Source organism: Tympanuchus pallidicinctus, unplaced genomic scaffold (assembly GCF_026119805.1).
Source record: "Tympanuchus pallidicinctus isolate F22 unplaced genomic scaffold, pur_lepc_1.0 scaffold11, whole genome shotgun sequence".
In the NCBI taxonomy this organism is placed as follows: Eukaryota; Metazoa; Chordata; class Aves; order Galliformes; family Phasianidae; genus Tympanuchus; species Tympanuchus pallidicinctus.
In genome coordinates this window covers 22,884,901-22,908,790 of record NW_026294627.1, presented here as the reverse complement: position 1 = coordinate 22,908,790, position 23,890 = coordinate 22,884,901, and the positions used below count along the sequence as shown (strand labels likewise).

General features: G+C 41.5%; 1 protein-coding gene across 1 annotated transcript in view; it reads left to right on the top strand.

The window, feature by feature from the left end:
* Positions 1 to 23,309, top strand: part of LHFPL6 (LHFPL tetraspan subfamily member 6) — a 135,670-nt gene extending 112,361 nt beyond the window's left edge. Inside the window, exons 3-4 of the mRNA XM_052670882.1 lie at positions 8,815 to 8,913; positions 22,223 to 23,309. Of these exons, the coding sequence (XP_052526842.1) occupies positions 8,815 to 8,913; positions 22,223 to 22,341 (218 nt within the window). The 3' untranslated portion in view covers positions 22,342 to 23,309. The remainder of the gene's footprint in view (positions 1 to 8,814; positions 8,914 to 22,222) is intronic.
* Positions 23,310 to 23,890: the final 581 nt, after the last annotated feature.

Genomic DNA, 23,890 nt, shown 5'->3' with positions numbered 1-23,890 from the left:
CTGCAATCGATGCACTGAAAATGCTATTTTCTGCCAACAGGTCTTGACTGTGGCAGAGATTTTAGTAAGATGTGCAGTAGCTGATCTTCCAGTAATCCATGGTTTGTGGACAACTCAACAGAAGTAAAATAAACTGAAAAATAAACAATAGTAGTCTTCAAGATTAATGAGGAGGAGGCCTGGTATGTAGTATTCCCCTACTGGATATATGTTTTGCATCAGCTCCATCTCATTTTGGTGACCTGCCATCAAAGTGAAGCAATTAGCTGGATAGATTTGTTGCTTTATCCAGCATCTACAAGCTGTTATTTTTCACAGATTATTGGTCTAATAGAAATGGAAAACCAATTTTGTGGGATTTAATGTATTTATTTCCAAATGATGGGATAATGTATAGACAACATCATTGTGGTGATGGTCAGGAGAGTTGGGCTGAGTTCCTGCTTTAGGCTTTTCCTGAGCACTTCTAAACAATTTCAGTCTACCAAGTTTGTGTTGAAATGATGTGGCGATGCCTGCCCATTTATCCATTTTGTCCAGTTAGGCATCTTCACTGACACAGAGTGCATCTCCTTAGTATCTCCTCACGGTCCGCCATGGGACAAACACAGTTTGTGTTCTAGGAAATCCTTAGAGCTTGGCACAGACTTTATGGCTGGTTTTTAACTACTATGACTACTACATGGAGAATTCTGTATCCTGAGAAGATAGTTATTGAAGTACTTTTTATTAATTATATTAGGCATCCCTGTGTTTCTAATTGAGTGACTTTTATTTAAATACACTATGTCATATGCCATATGCTGCTCTAGACTCTGAACTGTCATGTCTTTGATTCTGAGCCACAAAACGATGGGATGAGCACACAGATGGGTTGTCACATCAAAAAGTCTGATGGCATGTGATAACTATCAGACTTTTTTTTTCTTTTTCTCATAATATACAAGCAGTGATTGTGGCTTGCCAAACAGAATGAGCTGACAGTGAAATTTCTGTGTTCTTTGGAGTTCTTCAAGCATCTCAGTTCCACTTCACAGTTCACTCTGTCTTGAGCTGGAACAGGTCACATCTTTTCCAGAACAAGAGATGTCAATCATTGTGTTTCTTTGTGACAAGCTCTGTGAGAAATGATGCAGAGACTCACCAAAGGCAGTCCTGAGTAATGTAGATTGGTGTAGAAATTGAGACAGGTGAGGACCATTTTGAAGCAACAACTTGTTTCCATAGTGGTAACTTCCTTTAAAGATACAGCATAGAGGTTTACACCCAAAAGCAAGACATTTTTTTCTTTTAATCTTGTCCTCTAACTTTCAGGTCGCTCTCCATAAAGTAAGGAAGGGTTTATGACAGGAATCCGGGTATTTGCATTTTCAGAGCAGAATGAGGGCAGAAAGATAAAGTACAAAATAAAGCATAGGTAACTTGAGGCAGGATTTAATTATGGATTCATACAGTTTTTTAAGGTGATTACAATACGGATATTTTCCCCTCAGATAGATTTCTAAACTTACATTAAGATCAACTGATAAATAAGTAAAATTCATTAGATTCCATATCTGGATGCTTTAGAGATATTAGAGATACCCTGGGGTCCAGAAAACCTCTGCTTGGGCTGGCATGTGTGACAGAGGATTCATGGGAGTCTTGCACTTCTCTGGACAGGCAGCTGGAGGCCAAGTGAGATGCTGAACAATGCTCGAACTGATAGAAGAGACTGTGCTTGGACAGCCAAATCCCACTCAGAGTCAGTATTGCTGGTAGAGCACAACTGAGTGACTGACCTCATTTGAGATGTCTGTTATCCTGCCAGTCCAAGGGGGACAGTCTTTCCCAGGCACTTCTGTGTCATGTCTTCCAGTCCCCATGTATCTTTGCTGTCTTACAGCAAGGTAAGCTTGGATGTGTTCCAGACACAGACCAATTTGTATGTGTTCTTTGGGCTGCAAAATATACCTTCTTAGACTCCTTCCACTAACAAAGGCCTAAATTAACGTGCTCACACAGAGGCATCTTTATAGGTTTAATATACCATGTGTACTACTAGCTTCCTGCTCAGATGTTTGTAGAGTTCTACACATACATATGACTTGAACCTGATTGCCTTAAGCAGAAGTGCCTGAAAGATGGAAAAACAGTTTTCTGAAGACTTAGAGGTAGCAGAGGATCAGGAGGTCATATAGTTCAACCTTGTGCCTAAAGCAGGACCAATCTGTGATCATGACCATGATAATCACTTTCTTACCTCCTCTTTAGCAAACAGAAGCTGCTAAATCTGGGCTTATCCGAACTGCTTAGTGCTGTGCCTTGTGGCCAAATACTGGAGAGTTCATGATATCTTCCCACTTAACTCTTCCACTAGCACACACTAAATGAAGCACAAAGGAAAACACCTGGTGATGCTAGAATGTCTCATACCTAAATGCTCACATCTAACACTCATTGTTAAGGAGAAACTGCTACAGTGAAAGCCTTCTTTTATTTTTATTTTTCCAAATTAGAACTGTTGTTTCTCATCCCCCGGGACCTGTGGATCTATCTGAAGGATGCCCTACTTGGTACCAAATACCTGTATCTTTGTTGGCTGAGAGGATGAAGAAAGAGACTGTGATCGGATAGTAAGGGTGTTAGCCTGGAGCCCCTGCTTCAGTGCATATTCATTCTCTTACCTGTTGGTGTAGCCTTTGGACAGCATCCACTATCAGTCAGGAGTCTGTCTTAGCCTCACTTAATCATAACTAGTAATATGAAACTTGCACAAACAGCTGACTGTTTTCTCAGGTCTCTCTAAATCTCCATGCTTGTGAATAGTGCTGTATAATAAATAGTAATAAAGGACTTTTTAGTGAAATATCCAGCAGACGTTGTAATTCAACTAATTCTCAAAAATCATATTACTCCTCCTCCTGCATACATAAAGTAGGATTAAACTCTTGGGTATTCTATTATCTAGTGCCAACCCATGCAGACTGTGGAATATGTTTACTGCTGCTTTATAAAATCTAGCTGCAAGAAGTACTTCAGGGGGTGATTTTCAGTGTTTGGAGGTGGTGGGAGCTGCCTCCCAGAACCGATTTTGAAGGGCTTTGCCTTGACATTTGTGCCTTTATGAAATGACACTATTCACTTCTGTTTATTAGCAACTCTGTGATTTCTCCACTCTTCTCACTTCTCTGTTTCTTCACTTCGAGTGAAGCCCTGAACTGTTTTCCCTTCTCCCATCCCGTGGCCCTTGTGAAGAGAGCTGGAAGTCCAGGGCAACATAAAAGCCATCTCCATCAGTGTACCCCTTTCCCCACCGCTCTGTGCTTCTGATGCCTGTATGGACACCCAGACAAGTGACTCCCTCATTGAATTCTTTCATGTTATATGCAATTGTACCCTCTGCTGTTGTTGCTTGGTTGACTTCCCTGAGTAGAGACCTCAGAATCTGTTTCTTCTAAGCATTTCAGATAACGATTTTTAACCTATTCGTTTTAAACCCTATTGTTTGTTGCCTGAGGTACATCTCAAACAGCAGATAGTCTTCATGTGCCAGCTCACTTTTATTCTCATGCTGCGGGCTCACTTTTCTAGCAGGTAAAGCTTTTCTAGCTTTAAAACCATTACAGTGAGGAGAGCTTGTAAGTCACAAGAACCAAAGAGCCAAAGTCTGTGCCTCACTGAAAAATTGGTTTTGTTTTCCTTGTAGATATTACTGTACCTTCAAGTGACAGATGGGAATGTGAAAACTTTTTATCATCCTTGAAGGTTCAGAGCAGCTAATGGAGAAAAAATGTGAAAGGAAAAAAAAATCATCATTGAAATGGTCTTGAAAGGGATGACTTCCAAATTATTGTCTGTCAGCATGTCCAGATGGCCTGAATATCTGTCAGATCTGAGCAGTACTCATTAGAGATGCCTAGGAAAATAAAAAAGTTTCTTTTTGGTCAGATCCAAAAATGAAAGGAGAAAAAGTAGAAGAGGAAAGGAAGGACAAACATATTTTTAAGATAAATTTTCCCACTAGAAAGGGGCTGCTCAAAAGGCACAAAAGGTTTTGCTTTCGTTTTCTCTCAGCTGTGCATGAATCATGCTTTTATGTTTGTAGATGGGTTTCCACAGTGTTTCTGGGTTCCTTCCTGGAGGCGGGGCATCCCAGGAGATCACAGTCAGGCAGTCCCCTGCTGCTGGCCATGGTGCAGGCAGTCTGGCTGGTAGGGGATAACTGTAACTGGGAAGTACAAAGAGGAAAACAATTTCAGTGCCCATCTAGAAAGCACTGCAGGCTCTTAAAAAGGCCATAATCAAGGAAAATCATCATGGGTTCTGTTCCCATTTGAAAACGCATTTTCTAGCCACAAGACTCAGAGGCTAAGTCTGAAGCTAAGTGCCCCATTTACTGCCATCACAACCTCTTTGTATTGATCAAACTGATGGGTTTTCCTCCCTTCAGATTTATCTGAATTCCAAGGGAGAAGAGAGGACTCTAAGGAAGGTTTAGCTTTATTTAATGGACTTTTGGGGGTGCAGTGAGCAAATGGGCTGGTGACAGAACAGAAATGGGGCAAGTAAGAACTGTGCATGCTGTGCCTTCAAGAAGCAAGGGAAAGAACTGAGCCTGTAAAGCAGGATTTGTAAGCTATGGACTGCTAGAAGAGTTACAGACAATTCATTTATTGTGTGATGCCTACAAAAGTTATGGAGGCACATCACTTCAAGTGAGGCTCCCACAGTAGCAGGCTGAGGACTGCCAGCCACAGGGATTTGCAACCTTCAGCTCTTGTGCATTAGCTTCTCCCCATCTTTGTTGGCCTTTCTGAGTGCAGTGATGTAGGCAAATCTGGTTAACGTCTCCTGTTTTATTAATCCTTCTGTACTTACTGTTTGAGAATTGCTGTTCCTGATGTTATTAATAGTGGTTGATATTTTACCTCTTGGAACAAGCTGATTGCTACATGCCACAAATCATGTCTTTATCACTTCAGAGATGAAGCCTTGATCTGTGCCAAGCCACTAATGTAATTACTGTCCCCTTCCCACCACCCCCTGCTCAGCATCATCATCCATATGCATAATTGCCACAGGCAATTATTTTCAATCATACCTTCAGACAAACAAGATTGTCTTCTAGATGCTAAGCATTACTAAAGTATGATCATGCACTATTCCTTCAGCAAGAGTGACAGGTGGGGCAATCTGGGAAGGACGAGGATCACTCTGGGTAGTTTGCTATTGAACCATCCACTCCCCTGGTTTGTAGTTTCACAGCTCATAGGACTTGGGGACTCCGCTCATTTAAGGTCAGTGTGGTCAGCCAGGAGGGCTCTCACAGCCGAAGGTAAAGTCACAGCAGTGGCCATAGGGCAGAGCATTCACACAGTGTTTTTATAAGCTCCAATGTTCTGTGTTGTGAGAGTCTGAACAGCTCCTCATTTTGCATATAGGCTGGTTTTAGCTCTCTTTCTGAAGACATCCAGCTCCCTTCATGTGCTATACAAAGAACAAAAATGGGCTAAGTCTTGGAGCCAAGCACTTAATACCAGCTTTGCATTACTGCAATTGGCTGTGTTTAAGTCACGATGCTTGCAACAGCAGTGCATCACAGATCCTCAGGCTCTGCACAGTGTTAAGCAGCTCTTTTTGTTCCTGAATGTAAAAAAATATATATTAAAAAAAAAAGAGAGAGAGGGCACATGATACAGCGCACCAAACAGCAGCCAAGTGCCACCAGCACCTCCACTGCCACCCAGCCCCATCCAACAGGTACTTCTGAGCTGCAGCCCCATTGGTAAAGCTGCCATTTAGGGACCTGCTTATTTCCCTCCCCTTTGTCTTACTTTATACGACTGCAGTGGATAATGAAAGATGACAGATGATGGTAATTACAGCACAGTGGCTCTTTTCCTCCCCTTTCTTAAGGAATGCTCTAGGCATCCTAAGCATTTTAAGCAGCTGTAGAGATGGGTGTGGTGTCCTGAGTAGCATAACTGCCCAAATTCATTAACATGGGGCAGGACAGGGTGTGACTGGTGAACTAAACTGGTCACCTCTCTCTACTGAAGCAGCATAATTAGCTTAATGATTTCCGCTGGCTTTGTGGCCCTTGTGTTTAACTTAGACATTTAAATAGAGGTTGCAGCTGTTCCACAGAAACTACCGTCTCTGATTAAACAAATTGGCTGTGAGCACATGTATGGATTATTAGAGATAATAGCATGCAGTCTTTTTGCTTTCCCAAGGTCTGATCCACACGTTTAGTTGCTTACAAACATGAGTGGATTGACTGGAAGGGGAGGAAGGAACTAAAGTGCGCTTATCCAAGTCTTATTAACGTTACGGGCTTTTGGCGTATTTCACACTTGTATTACATAAAATAAGGGAATTGAAATGCCAGTTCCCAGATTCACTGCCTATTGAGACTGTAGTGGTACCAGCTTTGTTGCAGTCATGCAGAATGCTACTGAAAACAACGGGACAGATCCGCACCATTGTATACACAGAGTCGTGCACCTTTCTGAGCTGGTCTGCTTGGATATTACCAGGCAGCCTGTGGGATGTTACTGCCCCTGCAGGTGTTCAAGAGCCATGCAGATGCAGCACATGTTGGACTTGTGGATCACACAGTTGGATCACATGTTGGACTTAGTGATCATAGTGGTCCTTTCCAACCTTAATGATTCTGTAATTCCATGATTCTGTGTCACAGCCAACATGAGGATAACACTGTCCATCAACTGCCTTTCATGTTCAGGGGCTCATTCTGTCTTCCCCAGACTTCCTTATCATCAGTAGTGAAGTTCCTTCTTGCCCTGTAGGTCCTGCCCACTCCTAGCACATCAGCTATGCTGTAATTGCTTCGCAGTGACCTTCTTGCTCTAGAAGTGCACATGAGAATCAGTTATGTATTTCTGCAAAAATCTTAAGCTGTCTTTAACAGTTTTGAGTCTATATTTGTTAATAAGAGGCCTAAGTTCTCTTGTGTGAGAAACATCCTTCCAGAGAACTTAATGAGAAGGCACTCTCATTTACATGGATTCTACCAGCTTCTGTCAGCTCTGCAGCCCTGGGGAAAAAATCAGATGATACTGTGGGAGCTGGTAGTGAGAAGATTAGAAGCAACCACATCTAGGCCAAGCAAAGTCCTGAAAGGTCTAGCATTCATGTGGCCTCAATTGCTGCTCTACCTTCACAGCTGCTGAGTGAATGTTGCACTTGAGAGGGGTTGCCTCAATGATTTATTTTCTGTTACGCTGTGTAGGGATGGAGAGAGGAACAGGCAGTGTCTGTTGAATAAGGGAAAGAAGTAAACTAGAGTAGCAAGAAGATCTAAGGAGGAGTGAACACTGGGCCCTGAACAGTAACAGGTGTGCTTGGAGGGGCTGCTGTTCCTTTGGTTACAGCTAAGGTGCTAAGAGCATCAAAACATGTGGAGAAGGGTGGGATAAAGCTTCTTTGCATCTTCAAGCAAGTCAAGAATATAAAGAAGTGATTTTTGTATCTTACAGGAGTGTCAGCAGTATAAAAAATTGAGGTATCGTGAGGATAGAGGCTGTAGAAATGCACAGCTAAGCCCAGGCTCTGAGTCAGAATCACTCTCTGGACTCTTAGCAGACAGGTGTGACATCCATAGGGCCTCTGCCATCACACCCAGGGCTTTGCTGCAGTAGGAGCATAATAACAGAGGCACTTTGCCAGCAACCACGTTGCCTTTATTCTTATTGTCAGGAAAAGAAAAGTGAGGTGGTAGGAGGCCAAGGGACATGCCCAAAGCTTGCCAGCAATGGCTGTAGGAGTTGAAACCCTGTCCCAGTCTACTTAACAGGTAAAAGGTACTGCTGAAAATCCACGCTGCCAACTTTCTGTGGTCTTGTCTGCCTTTTCATCCTTCAAATAGCACCCAGTCTGTTATTTATGTAGTGATTTGTTTCCAGTCTTATACAGAAGATCTGAGACAAAGGTGGTAGAATTAAATGATTTAGCACACATATAGTTATTCTCTCTTGGCTGTCCTTGTTAAAAAAAAAACAAACAAACAGATCTTTGACAGCTACACCTGCTCTTGGGCAGCTGCTGTCATGACAGCTGAGAATGCAATATGATAAAAATGCCACTTCTACAAAATAATCATGGCCCATTGGATGATTCCCAGCAAGATCTTGCGAAAGGGCTTGCTTAGCTCAAGCATCTGTTTTGGACAGTGTGAGGACTGGAGAAAGAAAGTGTGCTGTGAATGTTAAGCCAAACACAATTAGAGATAGAATGGCTCAAGAGCTCTGTTGTTTTTGCTGAAATAATACAAGGAAAATGTACAGCATGTACCTGTGGTATGAATTGATCAGGTGACATGAAATCACTCTTCCTTGGCTTTTGAAGCGGTGAAAAACAAAAGAAAATGACAAGGGATTAGCACAACTGTCAGTTTACTTTCTCCTGCTGGAACCATGATAGACCCTGGTTGATTGTTGTTTTAATTAATCAGAAGCAATCAGCTTGTAAATGCTGTGATTAACACAGCTTTTGTTTAACCCTGTGTTGAGCTTTCCAAGCAGTGCATGTAGCAGTTCAGCAGAGTCAAAGGGGAGTTTAAAAGCTCCTGGGTAGCAGCTCCAGAAGCTGAGGCTGGCATCTGGTGCTGAGCCACCCCAGCTACCTCCAGCACACTAAGCAGCTGGAAAACCAGAATGCAGCAATACAAGATCAAATGATTTCCTACTGTTTTCAGGATAAAAATTGCTGCTTTTTGAATCAGAGATTCCTCAGTGGCAGCTTGACTTCTAGCCTGTGTTTAAGCTAATGGAAATTGCTTGTGTAAACTTCTCTCTCTTCCCTCCGTAGGTCTGTTGATTGGCTCTGGTTGTGCTCTCTATCCTCTTGGATGGGACAGTGAAGAAGTCAGACAAACCTGTGGCAACCTTTCCAACCAGTTTGAATTGGGTAAGTTTCCATCAGAGTGTTTCAGTTGCATCATACTCTTCTGTCCACTGTCCATGAAAGCAAATGAATATCTGAATGCAGGTTTGGAGGAGTAACCCAGTTTTGTAGAATAGGGTACTCATATTGTGTGTTTCTGATGTAGTGCTAAGGCAGGGTGGTTTCCTGAAAATATTTTCCAGCAGAATATTATAAAATATAATAAATGTACGTGTATTTATATTTAAGACATCAGATGGAGTAGTCTTACAATATGTGAGTGAACACTCCAAGAGATCCTGGCAGGGTAGGCAGGGTCATCGTGTCACAGGTTGGGGTAATCCACAGTGACAGCAGTTAGTGGTCTTTGAAGTATGGCATGCCTATAGCCTTCTAATCCAAGCTTGGGAATATGGTTTTGGTTATACACAACCTTGGGAAGATAGTAAACAACTCTTGTTCCCTGTGACTGCCTTTTCACAGGCAAGCAACCAGCAGTGTCTGTGCTGACACTAAATGAGAGCCAAAAATGCAGTGAAGCTGGGCTCACAACCACACAGTTCAGAACGAGTCACCTCTAGAGAGATCACTGGGGTGATAGAGGACAGGCAACCAGCAGGGAGATAGTGTAGATGATTGGGATCTGATGTTTGAATGAACGTGCAGATCCTTGTTAAGCTAGAAGGATGAATGTGGCTGCTGCTCTCCTACTCTGCAAATGCTCTCTAGTCCTGCATTACTTGAGAAGGAAGGGGACCTGCAATCTTCATGCAGGAGCAGGAGAGACTGAGCATCCCACATCTATGCACACTGAGCTCCAGTTTCCAAGAAAGCATTCACACAGCTCCCCATTCCCAGACACTATGAACTAAGCCTTGTGGCTGCTGTTAGAAACTCTTTCCATAGCTGTGCGTGCGTGGCTCGTAGAAGCCTCTCAGTAACTCCAGTGCAAAGAACAGTGGGCAAAATCTACGTGACAGATGTTTCTTCCAGCTAGGGGAAGGTATCCTGGTCCATGGCGTTGGGATTGGAGCCAGATGTTCTTTAACGTTCCTTACAACCCAAAACATTCTATCATTCTATGATTTGGAAGTCACCCAGGGGATCCAGGGGATGTGTAATGTGCCCTAGAAGCCTTACCTTGTTTTCTGAACTTTAATATCCTTCTGTACTATTAATATTTTCTTTCAATGAAGTATAAAAAGTTCCTGCAATTTTTTTAAATTTTTTTATTTGCACTTAATACTTGAAAAATATGCATGTGATAGCTATGCAAACGCAAACATATAGTTAACTAGCAGAAAAATAGTATCTCACAGATTCCTGGATCCATGGAAAGTGAATGCAGTAGAAAGACCAAGAAAACAGCAGCTGTTGCAAGGAAAAGCTGGGTTTGGTTTTAGTCAGTCCTTTCCAGAAGTCTGGATCGGTTCCTCACCAGCCCATTTGGCCTCTCATGGGTGCATGCATGCCAAGCATGAAATGGCATGAAAGGTTGCTCCTGCAGTGCCTACTTGTAGCTCCTGACAGCCTGCCCCTTCGCAGGCTTCAGTCACTGCTCTCCTCAGGGTGCAGAAAAGTGTTACTATTCCTGGTTATTTTTCTGAAAATCCACTTAGGCAGCTTCAAACTGTGCCACTGAGGAACACGCTGCGGTAAGGGGATGACAGCTGGACTAGATGATCTTAGTGATCCTTACCAACCTTAATGAGTCCATGATTCTATGAAACTATGACCTTAAATACAGTCGTGCTTACAGCCAAGACCACCTTCTACATCTGATTCTTGACCCATTCATTTATTTTCATAAATTGAGCCGTTTCCCCATTTAAAACAGTGAAGGAATCCACATGAAAGATTTCAGCTTTTCCTCCTGGTATACATAAAGACCATGAACAGGGGACATACAATGTTAACTGTGAAGATGTGTACTCCTATTGTATTTTCTGGACCTGTGCAGGGCATGTGTTTTGCATGCCTAGACTTGATGGCAGTGCTGGTCTTGCTGATCTTCAGGAATCTTGTGTTAACACATTAATTAACAGATTATAATGAGAGCTGAAACCTGATGTAGTAATTTTCACCAGGCAGCTCTGCCACTGAACTATTTCTTTTCCATATAGACTGGCAGTGAATTTAAATGTGTGTCTAGGATTTTTTTAAGTTAATGTCAGTGCCTTGTTGATGCTGTTATCAAAGTCATTTGTAAGGCAGAGGTACTGTCCAAGGGCTTTTTAATGGCCACACTGCTCATCTCATTTGATATATATCTCTCCATTGGTGATAACCCAAACCCTCCAGTCTTTTCTGCATCATTAGAGACTAGTTTACTCATTATAGCCAGCAGAACAAAAATGATGTTTCAAAGACTTAATCTCACCCAGTCTCAAGACAAATTTTAGTAATTATTTCTTTCATTTGAATATTTAATTTGATTAAGCTGCAGTGATATGCTTTCTATTTCTGAGTCTGTGAAATGAGTTGCCTCAAGAACCACACATACACGCACTGCATTCCTAATCTGCCCCTGCGAAAGGTAAGCTGCCATGAGCCCTGGGCTGGTGGGGTAAATGGTGGCAATGGGGGTGCTAGTCTTGCTCCTCCTGCTGCCATGTGTGCTGCTAAGAATGGCAACAGGATCCTCATTCTGTGCATGTGGTTACTTTCAAAGGGGAGGATGTTCAAATGGATGCTGATCAGGATAAAGTGGGCCATGGTGAATATGTACATTAGTAAAGGAGGCTCAAAGCTCACCAGGTTTGACCCCAGAGCCAGTAAAGATAGGGGTTCAGCAACTGGTAAGATTTTCTGGGGACCTGCAAAATGAAATGAATCTTGATATTGGAGGTTGAAAAAAATAAACCAGGAGCTGCATTTACATCATAAGAGGATGAGAAGGACAAGACGAAGGAGCAGAGAAGGGACTGCAAGAACTCACTTGTGAAGCAGGGGAATTGTGCTACCTAAAATGTAATGCTAACCAGAAACGTTTCAAAATTAGCTATTAAATGAAAATGGCTTGACAAAATAACCTCTGTAACATGCTCATAACTAGATAGAAGAAATAAATAGTGATGCTAAGAACCCATAAAAAGCCTAATCCTTAGTGGGTGTGCTAAATAAGATGTTATTCTCTATCTCTTCATGCATTCTGAAAAGGCTTTAGAGTGATAGGCTTTCTAAATAGTGGTGAGATAGCCCAGATTGTGAAGATGGGACCCCCTTCCTCTGCACCCATCAAACAAACACATTTTTGTGTCTATCTGGAGGAAATACTTAAAAAGGCTGCAGGATTTTTGTTTATGTGTAAGTGGATTAGGATATTCTCTTCTAGAAAACTGAGCTGACATTGTGACATGCCCACTGGTTTGCTGCTCTCTTTAACATTGGATATTCATTTTATTTTATTTTTTTTTTTTAAGTGAACTACATCCAAATGGTTTACTTAGCAAATGTGCATTTAATTGGTCTAATTTTTTGATCAAATAAAAGTGTTTGTACAATTTGATCTCTACAAAGGAGAGTCATTCTTCAGTTGAAGAAATCTGCCAAGGATAACCCCATTTGTTGATTAAATTGCATTCAATAGATGAGCTGTTTTGCTAATGAGGAGAGGAGTAACCTCTGTAAATAGACAGACTGGCACACCCATAGAAGGACCTGCTGTCTGCTCATCTCTAGCAATCTGTTTTTGCCACAGTGAAAAGAACGCAATGATAAACTAGGACTATGACCAATGATTCCTAGTAAACCTTGTTGCAGCAAGGTTGTTGTGGTATTTCCAGATCTCTGTTATGATCCCCAAGTCCCTGTGATCTGGTGAGACCTGTATGGAGGCACTGGGGCCCCGTTCCATACTGTGGCCATCTAAGATCATGGGTGCAGCTGAGTTCCCACCAAAACATCAGTCTGTGAAGCAGAGAATTCTTCTTCTGCTATTTTTAGGCTGGAAACTCCTACAAGGGTGGCAATAATAATAAATAAGGGTGAGAGGAAAAGGATGGTCATGTTTTAAACTCATATCATATCAGTCAAGTGACTGACTGAAAGTCTTTTGTCTAATTATCATTACCTTAGATAGAGACTGGAGTTACAAAAATACCAGTACACATGATAATTTGACTGCCTTTCTGTTCTACCAAATCCCTGAGAAAGGCTCACAGTCATCATCTCTTGTCACCACGCAAGCTGTTGCTGTTATGCTGCATTATGTACGCACCGGAGTCACCCGTGAGCCCATTCAGAACAGCACTGCTGTGGCACATCATCCTCAGCAGTACGCAGCTGCTGACCGAAGGGTATGAATGTGAGTCAGATCTGCAGAATCTTGTGGCCTGCTAAAGGAACTTGCTGGCAATTTCCTCAAAGCAAGTACCTCTATAACACGTAGCATACGTTCAATTTTGCTGAGCTTGAGAGGCTAATATCCTGTTTTGTTTTCATTTCTGACTGTACCACACAAGAATAACAGCTCAAAAAAAATACTTCTTTTTAAGCAGGAAATTCTTTAAAGCGAGGGAATGAACGTTCAAGTGAGTCTGCATTAAAGTGAAGACTGCACCAGATATATGAAAAAGCATCTACATTTTGCAGAACTCCTACTTTGATAGGAAGCCTTCTGAACTTGAATGCTTTTTTAAGACTATGCTGGTGTATATATGTGAGTTTATGTTAGCATTGGGGTTGAATGTCTAAACTCAACAAGAGGCTTTATTTCAGGCCATCAGTTTCCCTTGATGCCCATGCAGAGGTTCCTCAGTTGTTTCATGCTCATCTCTGTTGCAATGGGTGTGGAGACAGCTAAATCCCACAGAAAGTGTCGGAGAGGACAGGACATGTTCAGCATAATTCATAAAATCAAGCCTTGGTTGGCATCTGGTAAAACAGCAACACATGAGCAATACCCAAATGCCCAAACAGCAAAATGCTTATCTAGAGTGAGATTCACTTGTTTAAACGTTGATGACTCATGCCACTTTAGGTGCCTTAGGAAATTTCATCTCACCTCTAGCTGCCACTCCCCTACCACCAGAGGTATGAAATGATATTAACCTGAAAGAATGAAGACACTTCATTTAAGAGAAACCTCAAATTTTAAGTTGAACTGTATGGAAAAAAATAAAGTATAGTCTCCCTTTGAGAAAATGCAGTGTGCTAGGCAGCCAGGGTTTAGCCTGAATTTTTGATATCCCACCTCTTTTTATGAGACATTACTCTTTATGTTGTATATGCCATAGATCTGTTTTATTTTCCACTGGTGATCATTTGTGCTAAGGAAGATCCCACACAGAAGGATCGCTATTTGCTGTTCAAACTACTTTCAGGGCTTATCTTTGAGTTTCATGATGCTTTTATTTGCTAATAAAGGTGGTGAAAATCACAGATCTGGCAGTAAGTGCTGGCAGGACTCAGGTGTGGCTGTAGGCACGCCATGCCCTGCCTACCCACCCTGTGGATGCTGCCGCAGCCTGCCTGACATGCCTTCTGTGCTTGTTCGAGTTCATGCCATCCTTCTGAGGCTGGGAACATCCCCTTCCCTCTTTCTTCTACAAAGTCCCACTAAATCCTCTCCCGTTGTTTCATGTCCTCCAGCTGTCACGCTCTATTGCTGATCATCACGCGTAGGGAAGTCTGATGCAGCAGCAGCCAAAGCAACCCAAGCAGATGGCTGCAAACATGCACCTTCATTTGCCCTCCCATGTTTTGAGCTGCTGGGAGAGGGCTCCCCTGGCGAACGTGTCTGCATGGAGAGCAACTTCACAGGCTGACTCCCACCCTGAGCTTAACTATCAGCTGAATTGTCCTCAGAAGATCTCAGAAACTTATCTGCAGAAGGATATTTGTTTCCAAATATCATTATTATTAAGGTTCCCTTCTATCATTTTTAAAGGACTTCAAATATCTTAAAGACAGCTGTTGACTTGATAATTATTTTTGCTAGAGAAATATCAGAGTAAATGATCTCTAAAAGCAAACTGCAGTTACTAAAACAACAACATAAAAAATTAAAAAAAAATCCTCACAGAAAGCAGTGAACATTAAAACAAGCTTTGTCAACTAGTTTATTGGCCTTAGGTGGCATCATCTCAACATCTGGCTGAGCGTTGACATACAGTGCCAAAACTATCAAGGAAAGTGGTTAGAGGGGAGGACAATTTATTAGAATCCTATTAAAGGCAAAGGCTTTATAGCTCTATTTTTATGAGCAATCCTTCTGAGAAAGCTGGTTGCTTTGTTCACAGATTCCCTCGCGCAGCTCAGAGATTTTATGGGGGCCAAGCACAGTTTTTATAAGCGTGTCTGAGCTGCAGCTGCTAAGCTCATAGATAAATGAATGAGTCAGCTTTTGTGCTAGTAAAGAGAGTTGTTTCATCAAGAAACATTTCCTCTTTGGTGCTATCTAGTTATCTTTCATTCTTATTTCTTTGCAAGACTTCTGTGACTATCTCAAGGACCACAAATATCCTGTCTAACTTACCTTTGTTGCCAGAGTTAGACTATGCAAGAACCCTCTGGAGTCAAGGGAGGCAAGGAGGAACAACCAGAAGGGGATTCAGACCACCTCAGAGCAAGTGTCTCCTGCTCATTATTACTAGAAAAGGGCATCTGAACTTGTTATTTGGGATCCCTTCACAAATAAAGGGATTAAAACTAGGTACTACTAGACTAGGGTCCACCCAGTATACTTTAGATGACTACCTTAAAATGAAATGCATCACACTTTTTCTATCCACTGTCTCCAGAGGCAGTTTGGGGAACTAATCCAGTGTGGATTTCTGCATTGTGAATGTCCAGGGAGAGAGGAAATTAATTTCATTTTATACAATAAGTGAGTTTTCTGCTGACTTTTTCCAATGGTCTGGGAGAGCTCCTGTTTAGTAGTACATGAGCTATTTACTCTTGGGATTTTGAGCATTGTAATTGTCACAAGATATTTTATAGAATCACAGAGTCATTAAGGTTGAAAAAGATGTCTGATATCATCCAGTCCAAACATCCACCTGTTTCTCCTTTGCTGTTTCACAATAAATCCATGCAGCAAATTTAAGATTTGATTAAACAAAATTAAGCAATCCTTCAAAGAAAGAAGGATTTTGCCATGGGAGAGTCTGCAAACAGCAGAGCTGAACATCTTCAAAGTTGTTGCTTCTTTTGCCGCCTTTACACTTTGGACTTCATGAGGCTGCCCAGAAAAGCTGTGGATGCCCCAACCCTGGAGGCTCTCAAGGCCAAGATGGATGGGGCCCTGGGCAGCCTGAGCTGCTTGGTGGCACTGCCCATAGCAGGGGATTGGAACTGGGTGGGCTTTAAGGTTTCTTCCAACCCAAGGCATTCTAGGACTCAATGACGAATCTAAATACTCATGCAATTGATTTGACCAGTTATAATTAACCAAAATAGCTGGATCTCTACACATGTAAGAAATAATATATTTTTGAAAAGGCCTTTGGAAAGTCTGATCCATACAGTAGACAAAAAGAAAACACCTTCACCAAATTGATCATTGTGTATTGTGCTGTTTGTTCAGCTGCAGATTTACCTTACATAGCATACTTTCTTTGTTTCACATAACTACTTTAATCCTTTCTGGATGCATTCCAAGTTTTGACTTCTTCCCCTGCTTTTGTAGGTGATTTCAAATGATGTTTTTTCATTGTGTAGCTGTCAAGAAAAATATTCTTCAGCTATTCAATTTATCTTGGCTTTGTTTCAAAATAATTGTGCCTTCCTATTAATTAGCTGATTGTCTTTTACATTCATTTGTGGCTTTCGTATCTCTAAATCCCTATATACCCCTTAACATCACATTTTTGGGTTTCTTCTTTGATTACTATTTCTAGCACCCTGATTGATTACAGGAATTCACATTCCCCTGTAGTACAGGACTCTTATATGAAACTGTTAATTAGAGTTCTTGCACAAGTTTTTGCAAGTAGGAATTGTATCTTTTATTTTTGGAGGTGTATTATTTGTATTCTTCAGTGTGGGTAAATCTGAAACGCTTTTTCCTTCATCTTGGAAAACAGGCTGTACTTAGGATTAACTGTTTAGAGCCTGCCAAATACTAGCAGGCTGAAAGCTTGAGATAGCCCCAACATTAACAGTAAATAAGGTGCAAATATTTAAGATACTAAGTCTTGCAATTAACAAATTTGCATCCAAGACACTTTCATATTCTGGATAGTTTCCATAAGTGCCAATTATTGTTATTTTAGATGAACAACATATGTTATTTCCAGGACCTTGATAACTATATGTTTTTTTTAAAAGACATCAGAAGTACAAACCCTGGTAAAATTCAGTTTTAGCAACTGGATCCTGGCACAGCTCCACAGGAGATCAAGTATCCACAAGGTTCCTGTTGCCAAAGTTCTCTCACTCCCAAATTTCTCTTAATCTTTATTTGCCTTACATATTGGAGCAGGGGAGGGGAACAGAGGTCGCATTTCATGGCCTTGAGGATTACGTTAGAGATCAGGAAGAGGCATGGAAGTTTTTGTGAACAATCCCTTCCATCATTGCAACACTAGCCTTTCACATTCACTGAAGTCTTTCAATTTAGCAAATATTGTTTTATATTCTATGGGATATCTTTCTGCTGAGTCCTTCTTTGATGCTGTCCTCGTTCACCTCACTTTTGTCCTTTATCCTCGGGGACTGCAATGTCTTTCAGTCCTTTTACAAAGGAGAGGAGCATGATATTGCTACTCTTCCCTCCTTTTGTTTGCTTGGAAAGTGGCCAACAAGCCCTATACTGCAAAGTCTGTGATTGTCTGATTTCACAGTTAATCCTGACACTCTCTTACTGCCTATCTCAAATGTGAAAAGAGAGTTCATAATGCCAGCTTTACCAGAGCTGACTTGGATGGTTCTACTTCACTGAGCTGCTGGAAGGCAAGAGCTCCAATTAGTAATGCTTTCCTTTCCAGAATTAATAAAAAACCAAAACCGCAGCTCACATTTTCTCCTCCATACTGATCTGCTAGGTAAAGGCTGATTAGTAAAGAGCAACAACACTTCCATGCAGAGGAGGGAGTTGCTGTGGTGCGTATCATCTGTGTCAGCCAGAAGAGCACTTCAGTTGGTGGGGAGTTTACTTTGGCTTGAAACAAGATCAGCCCATCTTATGTGCAGGAACAGGTACACATTCTTGCACGCATCTCCACACACCCCTGGCACATTTCTACACGTATATATTTCTCTGCACTCTTGATGAAAACAACACCTTTTCTGTGTATGTGAAGATTTACAAAATTGCATTTATTTAATTCTATCATGTAATTAGGTAGAGTTGCTCTTCATACTAGTGATTTGACGTTAATTTCAAAAAAGGGAAACTGCACTGCAATAATTCTCGTGTTTAATATTCTGGGCTGTGTGAAGGCAAAGTGCCCCTCTTGATGGTTAGTCGCACTGATGTCCGTACAATAAAGGTTGACCATGAGAAAGGATTATTCTACAGCACCTCTTATTGCAATATTTATAAAAACTAGTAATTAATAATTAGTTGTAACTAATTAACAAGTAATAGTAACTGATTTGTAAAAAATAAAATGCTAGAAAGCAAAGTCTATCTTTGCTATGATAAAGCATATTGATAGGTTTATATCTTTCCATTTGGTACTATATTTAATTACTTATTAATCCTACTTTTTATAAAGCTTCATGTTTCTTATAAATTGATAGTTTAATATCAAAGTGAAACAAAAACAACTCTGCAATTTAAACTGCAGTTAATTTGCCCAATTATTGGCAACCACTCATTTTTCTTGAGGGTGTAGGGGATTAAAATAGCACATACACATAGTAAAATGAGAACATTAATGCAGAAACATTATTTTTTTCCTTGCACAATAAGGGTAGTGTATTTTCAGTTTGACATGTAGCTATGCAGTTTAGGCAATCTCTCATTTCAACAAGTACTTTTAGAATAGATTCTCTCTGGCCTTATAGCTGTACTAATCTATGAACTTACCTCTACTTAAAATGAAAAGTATGACTAAGTTCTATGCCCTCAGACACCTTCCCTGCTGCAGGCGCTTCTTCTGCACTTGAAATAGCTTGAAATGCTCTTCTGCTCAGCATCATGCAAGTAGAGATCAAGCTGTTTTGTCTGAGGACTCCCATTGCTCCTGACACAGGCTGGAAATAATGGCCAGGTTTATTGCTTTATTATTATTGCTCAAAGGTCAGCCTTCCTGCTCTTTCATCCATTGTTCTGCACTCTCCCGTTCTTATATTTGTTCATCTTGACCCAGCTCACACTTGTGAAGTAGATTGCATTTGTTAGATTAAGGGACTGCCTGCCTTGCCTCAGAGGACTTAGTAGGACAGTGATCCTTAGAGTAAATGGAGCAAGGTATGAAGAAATAGATGCTATTTTCCTCATTCAAGACTGTATGTGCATGGTGTATTTGTTAGACACATCTCTGATACTAATTAAACAGTCCTTAATATGAATCAGGTGCACTCTTCTTCTCTCCAATGACCAATGCACAGAAGTTGAAATCACATCATGCAAAGGTCGAATTTACTTCACTATATTCCATGTAGGTCACAGCTTTAGGCAGTGCAAGCAGGCAAATCTTTAAACTATTTTTAAGTAGTGTTTAAATGTTTAGTTTCTCTACTTGGAAGCATCACAGTGAGAAAGTTTTAAATTTTGAAGTGGCCATTACAATTCTTTTGTAGCTTTAGGAATACTTGGCAGTTCACAAGACCTATCAGTTGCAGTCCATCACTTTCAACTCCGGTATAAACATGATCATTTTCAAAGCAATCCAGTTGATTTAGACATATGGTATGTGCTTAATTCTGGTTTTGAAAATCCCAGCAAAAACCACAGACGTGTGTGTACAGGTAAAGGAACTGTCCAGAGATGGGTCTGTTCTATCCAGAGACTTCTGTACAGTCAGGCAAGGATCATTGCCAGGGACACTGCAAGGTACTTGGCAGCTCTCCATGATTTCTGATGGTCTTCTATGTTGCAAGTCAGATTCTCCGTGTGGCCTTTTGTAAGGGAGCCAAGAATTGTTTCAATCTACAGAACACATCAAGATTACAAAACCAAACAAATATCTCTCTCTCCTGCAGCACATTCAGGGGAGAGAATATGAGCCCAAACCAGGGCCTCAGCTCCTAAAATTCTCTGGTTATGGAAGTATCTTTGTTTCACTGAGCCTTTTATAGAAATAAAAAGAAATTGAGTATTATGAAGAAAAGAAACAAGTAGTATGTTGCATGTTGTGGCGTCATCCTGAGGTCTGCAGAAGGGACACGAGCATAAGTGTTGCCTCCCACTCACATCTCATTATAAGACTGGCCTGCCACTATCCTGCACACAGCTGATGGACATGCTGTTTGCCTTCAGGCATGCTAATGCTTTTGACATGTTGAAATGTACAGACATCTTGTGCATCTTGTGCCTAAGGCAGGATTAGCAGTCTTGATAACTGTCCAGCCCACAAGCCTGGACCTCAAGAACACCATTAGGACAAAGTATGGATATGCCACCTGTTTCAGCTTTTTCTAGGTGGAAATTGTTGTTACCTTCTGTTCTCTGGAGGGAGGAATAGTTTCCAGCAGGTAGGAAGGAGGTGTAGTATTGCTGAGAGTGCATACTGGTCAGTGAAGAGAGATGGTACTTCAGTAGGAGAGAGAGAACAGTTGAAATCAAGATGACCAACATGATGAAGCCAAAGTGATGATGCTTATTAAGACTGATTGAAGTCCTGAGGAGTAGAATCATGGAATCACCAAGGTTGGAAAAGACCTCCAAGATCATCTAGTCCAACCGTCCGCCTATCACCAATATTTCCCACTAAACCATGTCCCTCATTTCAACATCTAAATGTTTCTTGAACACCTCCACCACCAGGGATGATGATGACTCCACTACCTTCCTGGGCAGCCCATTCTAGCTCCTGACTGCTCTTTTGTAGAAGAAATATTTACTGACATCCAATTTGAGGCCTATTGCTAGTCACGCAGGAGAAGAGGCTGACCCCCTCCTCTCCATAACTTCCTTTCAGGCCATTGCAGAGAGCGATAAGGTTTCCCCTGAGCCTCCTCTTCTCCAGACTAACAATCTAATTTCCCTCAGCTGTTCCTCATAAGTTTTGTGCTCCAGACCCCTCACTAGCTTTATTATCCTTCTCTGGATGTGCTGCAGAGCCTCAATATCTTTCTTGCAGCAGTCAGCTCAAAACTGAACACAGTACTCAAAGTGCAACCTCACTAATGCTGAGTACATGGGGATGATCACTTATCTGCTCCTGCTGGCAACACTTCCTCTGATAGAAGCTAGGATGCCATTGGCCTTCTTGGCCACTTAGGCAGTAATAGCAGTGTTGCCTGGAAGGAGAGCAATCACTTTATGGTTCACTGTGGGGTTCCTCAGTGCCATTTTTTTGTGGATGAGTTTGACTTATATAATGATACTAAGGCCCTTTAAAAGTATTGAAGGCCATATTAAGACGTTGTAAAAACACACTAGGCTAAATATCCATGAAGTTTTAAGTAATGAGTGGAGACATTGGGTGGGAACACGGAAGTCTCTCTCCTTTTGTATTTTAATGAAATGTGATATTCACTGGAAGTCTGATCTTAGTGTGAATTAGGGATCTGTTTTGCTTTTGGTGGCAACTTGTGAAAATACTGGGATGCACTGGTATCTTCATTTCCACTACACCAGCACACAGCTGTTCTACTACTACTATTAGTCCTGTGCTGTTATGTCACTATCATACTGGTGTGCTGCCCATCATTTCTCTTTGTGCACACTGCTTGCTCACCCTACTGGCAGGGTAGGCAAGAGGTAGGGTTTATGGACTCCTCTCCCATAGAAGCCCCTGTGCAATTTGTTCCACAACATCATGCTCCTTTGGCCCAGAGAGCCTGTGTTTCTTCTCTTGACAACCCAGTGTTCTAGCCTGTCACTTTATATCCTCCTCTCCTAGATGGAGACATCTGCCAAATGGTCCCATTACATGAGATTGTGGAGCTGGTATGACTCTGCTGCTTCGGCTGCTGTCCCGCATCAGTCCAATTGGAAACCCACAAGTCCTGAAAATATGCTTAGAAATGTGGGAGCTCATTTATTTGGTCAGTAAATGCGTACTGCTGGAGCAGAGATTTAGGGAGAAAAAATAGCTTTTACGTAGTTCTCCCATCTGCCTTCCTCCAAGTTTTTGCTGCAGGGTAAAGCAATGAATGGTACCATGGGCTGTCCTTGGGCTTGGCAGGCCGAGAGGCGCCTGCTCTACTGCTGACATGTGTTTGGAGCCAGCAGCCTCTGCCTTTCCTATCATGTCTTGCTCTGTTTCCCTTGCAGGAACCTGTGAAATTGGCTGGGCTTACTACTGCACAGGTGGGGGTGCGGCGGCAGCCATGCTGGTGTGCACCTGGCTGGCCTGCTTCTCCGGCAAGAAGCAGAAGCAGTATCCCTACTGAGCAGCCCCGGGTGCGGGCAGCTGCCAGAAGCACAAGGGCCTGCAGGTGTCTTCTGGACCACAGTGACAACAAAAAGGAAAATTTTAAGTGCTTTCGTTCTGAAACTCAGTAGGATGGGCTGGTGGGTGGCACTGGGAGCCCAGGGGAAGAAGGTGAACCATGGACCAAAGCCACCCCGCCAGGCAGGCTGGGGAAGGGCCTCCTCACCACCCCGCAGAAATATAACCACGTAAACAAGGAAAACTCCACATTGGCAAATTGTGACATTCTGCGTGCACCAATTAATGGCGGGATTAGTGAGGAAAAGATATTGCTGGGAGGCTGGGGAAATGCCCCTGCAATGCGGTGTTCCCAAAAGCACACACAGATGTTGACCATGGCACAAAATGACTAGAGAGAAAAACCTTTTTGGTGCGATTCTTCTTTCTTTCTTTCTTTCTTTTGTTTTTTAGAACTTCTTTTTGGTGGATTAAATTTCAGTGTTACAACACTTTTTAATCTATACGTTACATCTAATAAAAGGACCAATAAGCCACTTTATCAGTATTTTGTATGTTCTCTCCACATTTCTCTTCCTCAAACATTTAGCCACTGCTTATTCATCCCTATAGATCTTTTATTAAGCCTCTGTGTTTCAGCATTATTACAAAAATGCAGCATAATAACTTGGCAGATGTAGCCATTGCCTATAGTACTTTTATGAAGTGCAGTAAATGGGTATTTTTCTGCCCATTGAAAATTTCACTTACGGTACTGTAGAACTCTGTTGGTTATGCTAGACTGACAGGGAACTTATTACAGACATAGATTTTTGTCTCTGTTATGTTTAGCTCATTGATGTCGTATTGTGCTGTACCATGTTTATTATTTCAATATTCATTTTTGTAAAAAAAAAAATTATATATAAATGTGCTATTTTATGTTTGTATTTGAAAAATCTCTGTAAATAAATTTTTCCTTGATCAATACTTGCAATTTGTGGTTGTGTCATGAGATGAAGAAATTCCCTTCTTAGATCCCCATCTAAAAAAATGTCTTGGAAATAATTGTAGCTTTTAAACCATACTGTATCTTTTTTTCCTTGTAAAACACATGCATTTAGGATTCATCTGCACAGCCTGAGGATAGATGTCTGCTAGCACTTAAGTCAAACCAGTACGTCCGACATTTTTGCCTGATGCTGTTGGGTATGGAGCAGGACATCACAGAGACCTTCCCCATTCTGGCCTGGACACAGCATTTCACACAGTATTGGTATCCCTTTTAGTTGACTGAAACAAATCCTTACTGTTTTAATAGCAGCCATACTGACTAAAATGCCTAAAAAGGAGGTAGTCCCCTCATGAGGCACTGTATTTAAAAAACTAAAAATAACTTAAAAAAGACCTCTTAGTATCGTTAAGAAAAATAATATTAATTTGAGATATGGAAATTTTTAAGGGATTTTCAGTCATAGCACTGACTATGGTTGCTGCCATTCATTTTTCTGCTCTGTTTTCCCAATACGATACTTCTGTCATTGCCTGTTTCAAAACTATTGTGTGTATAC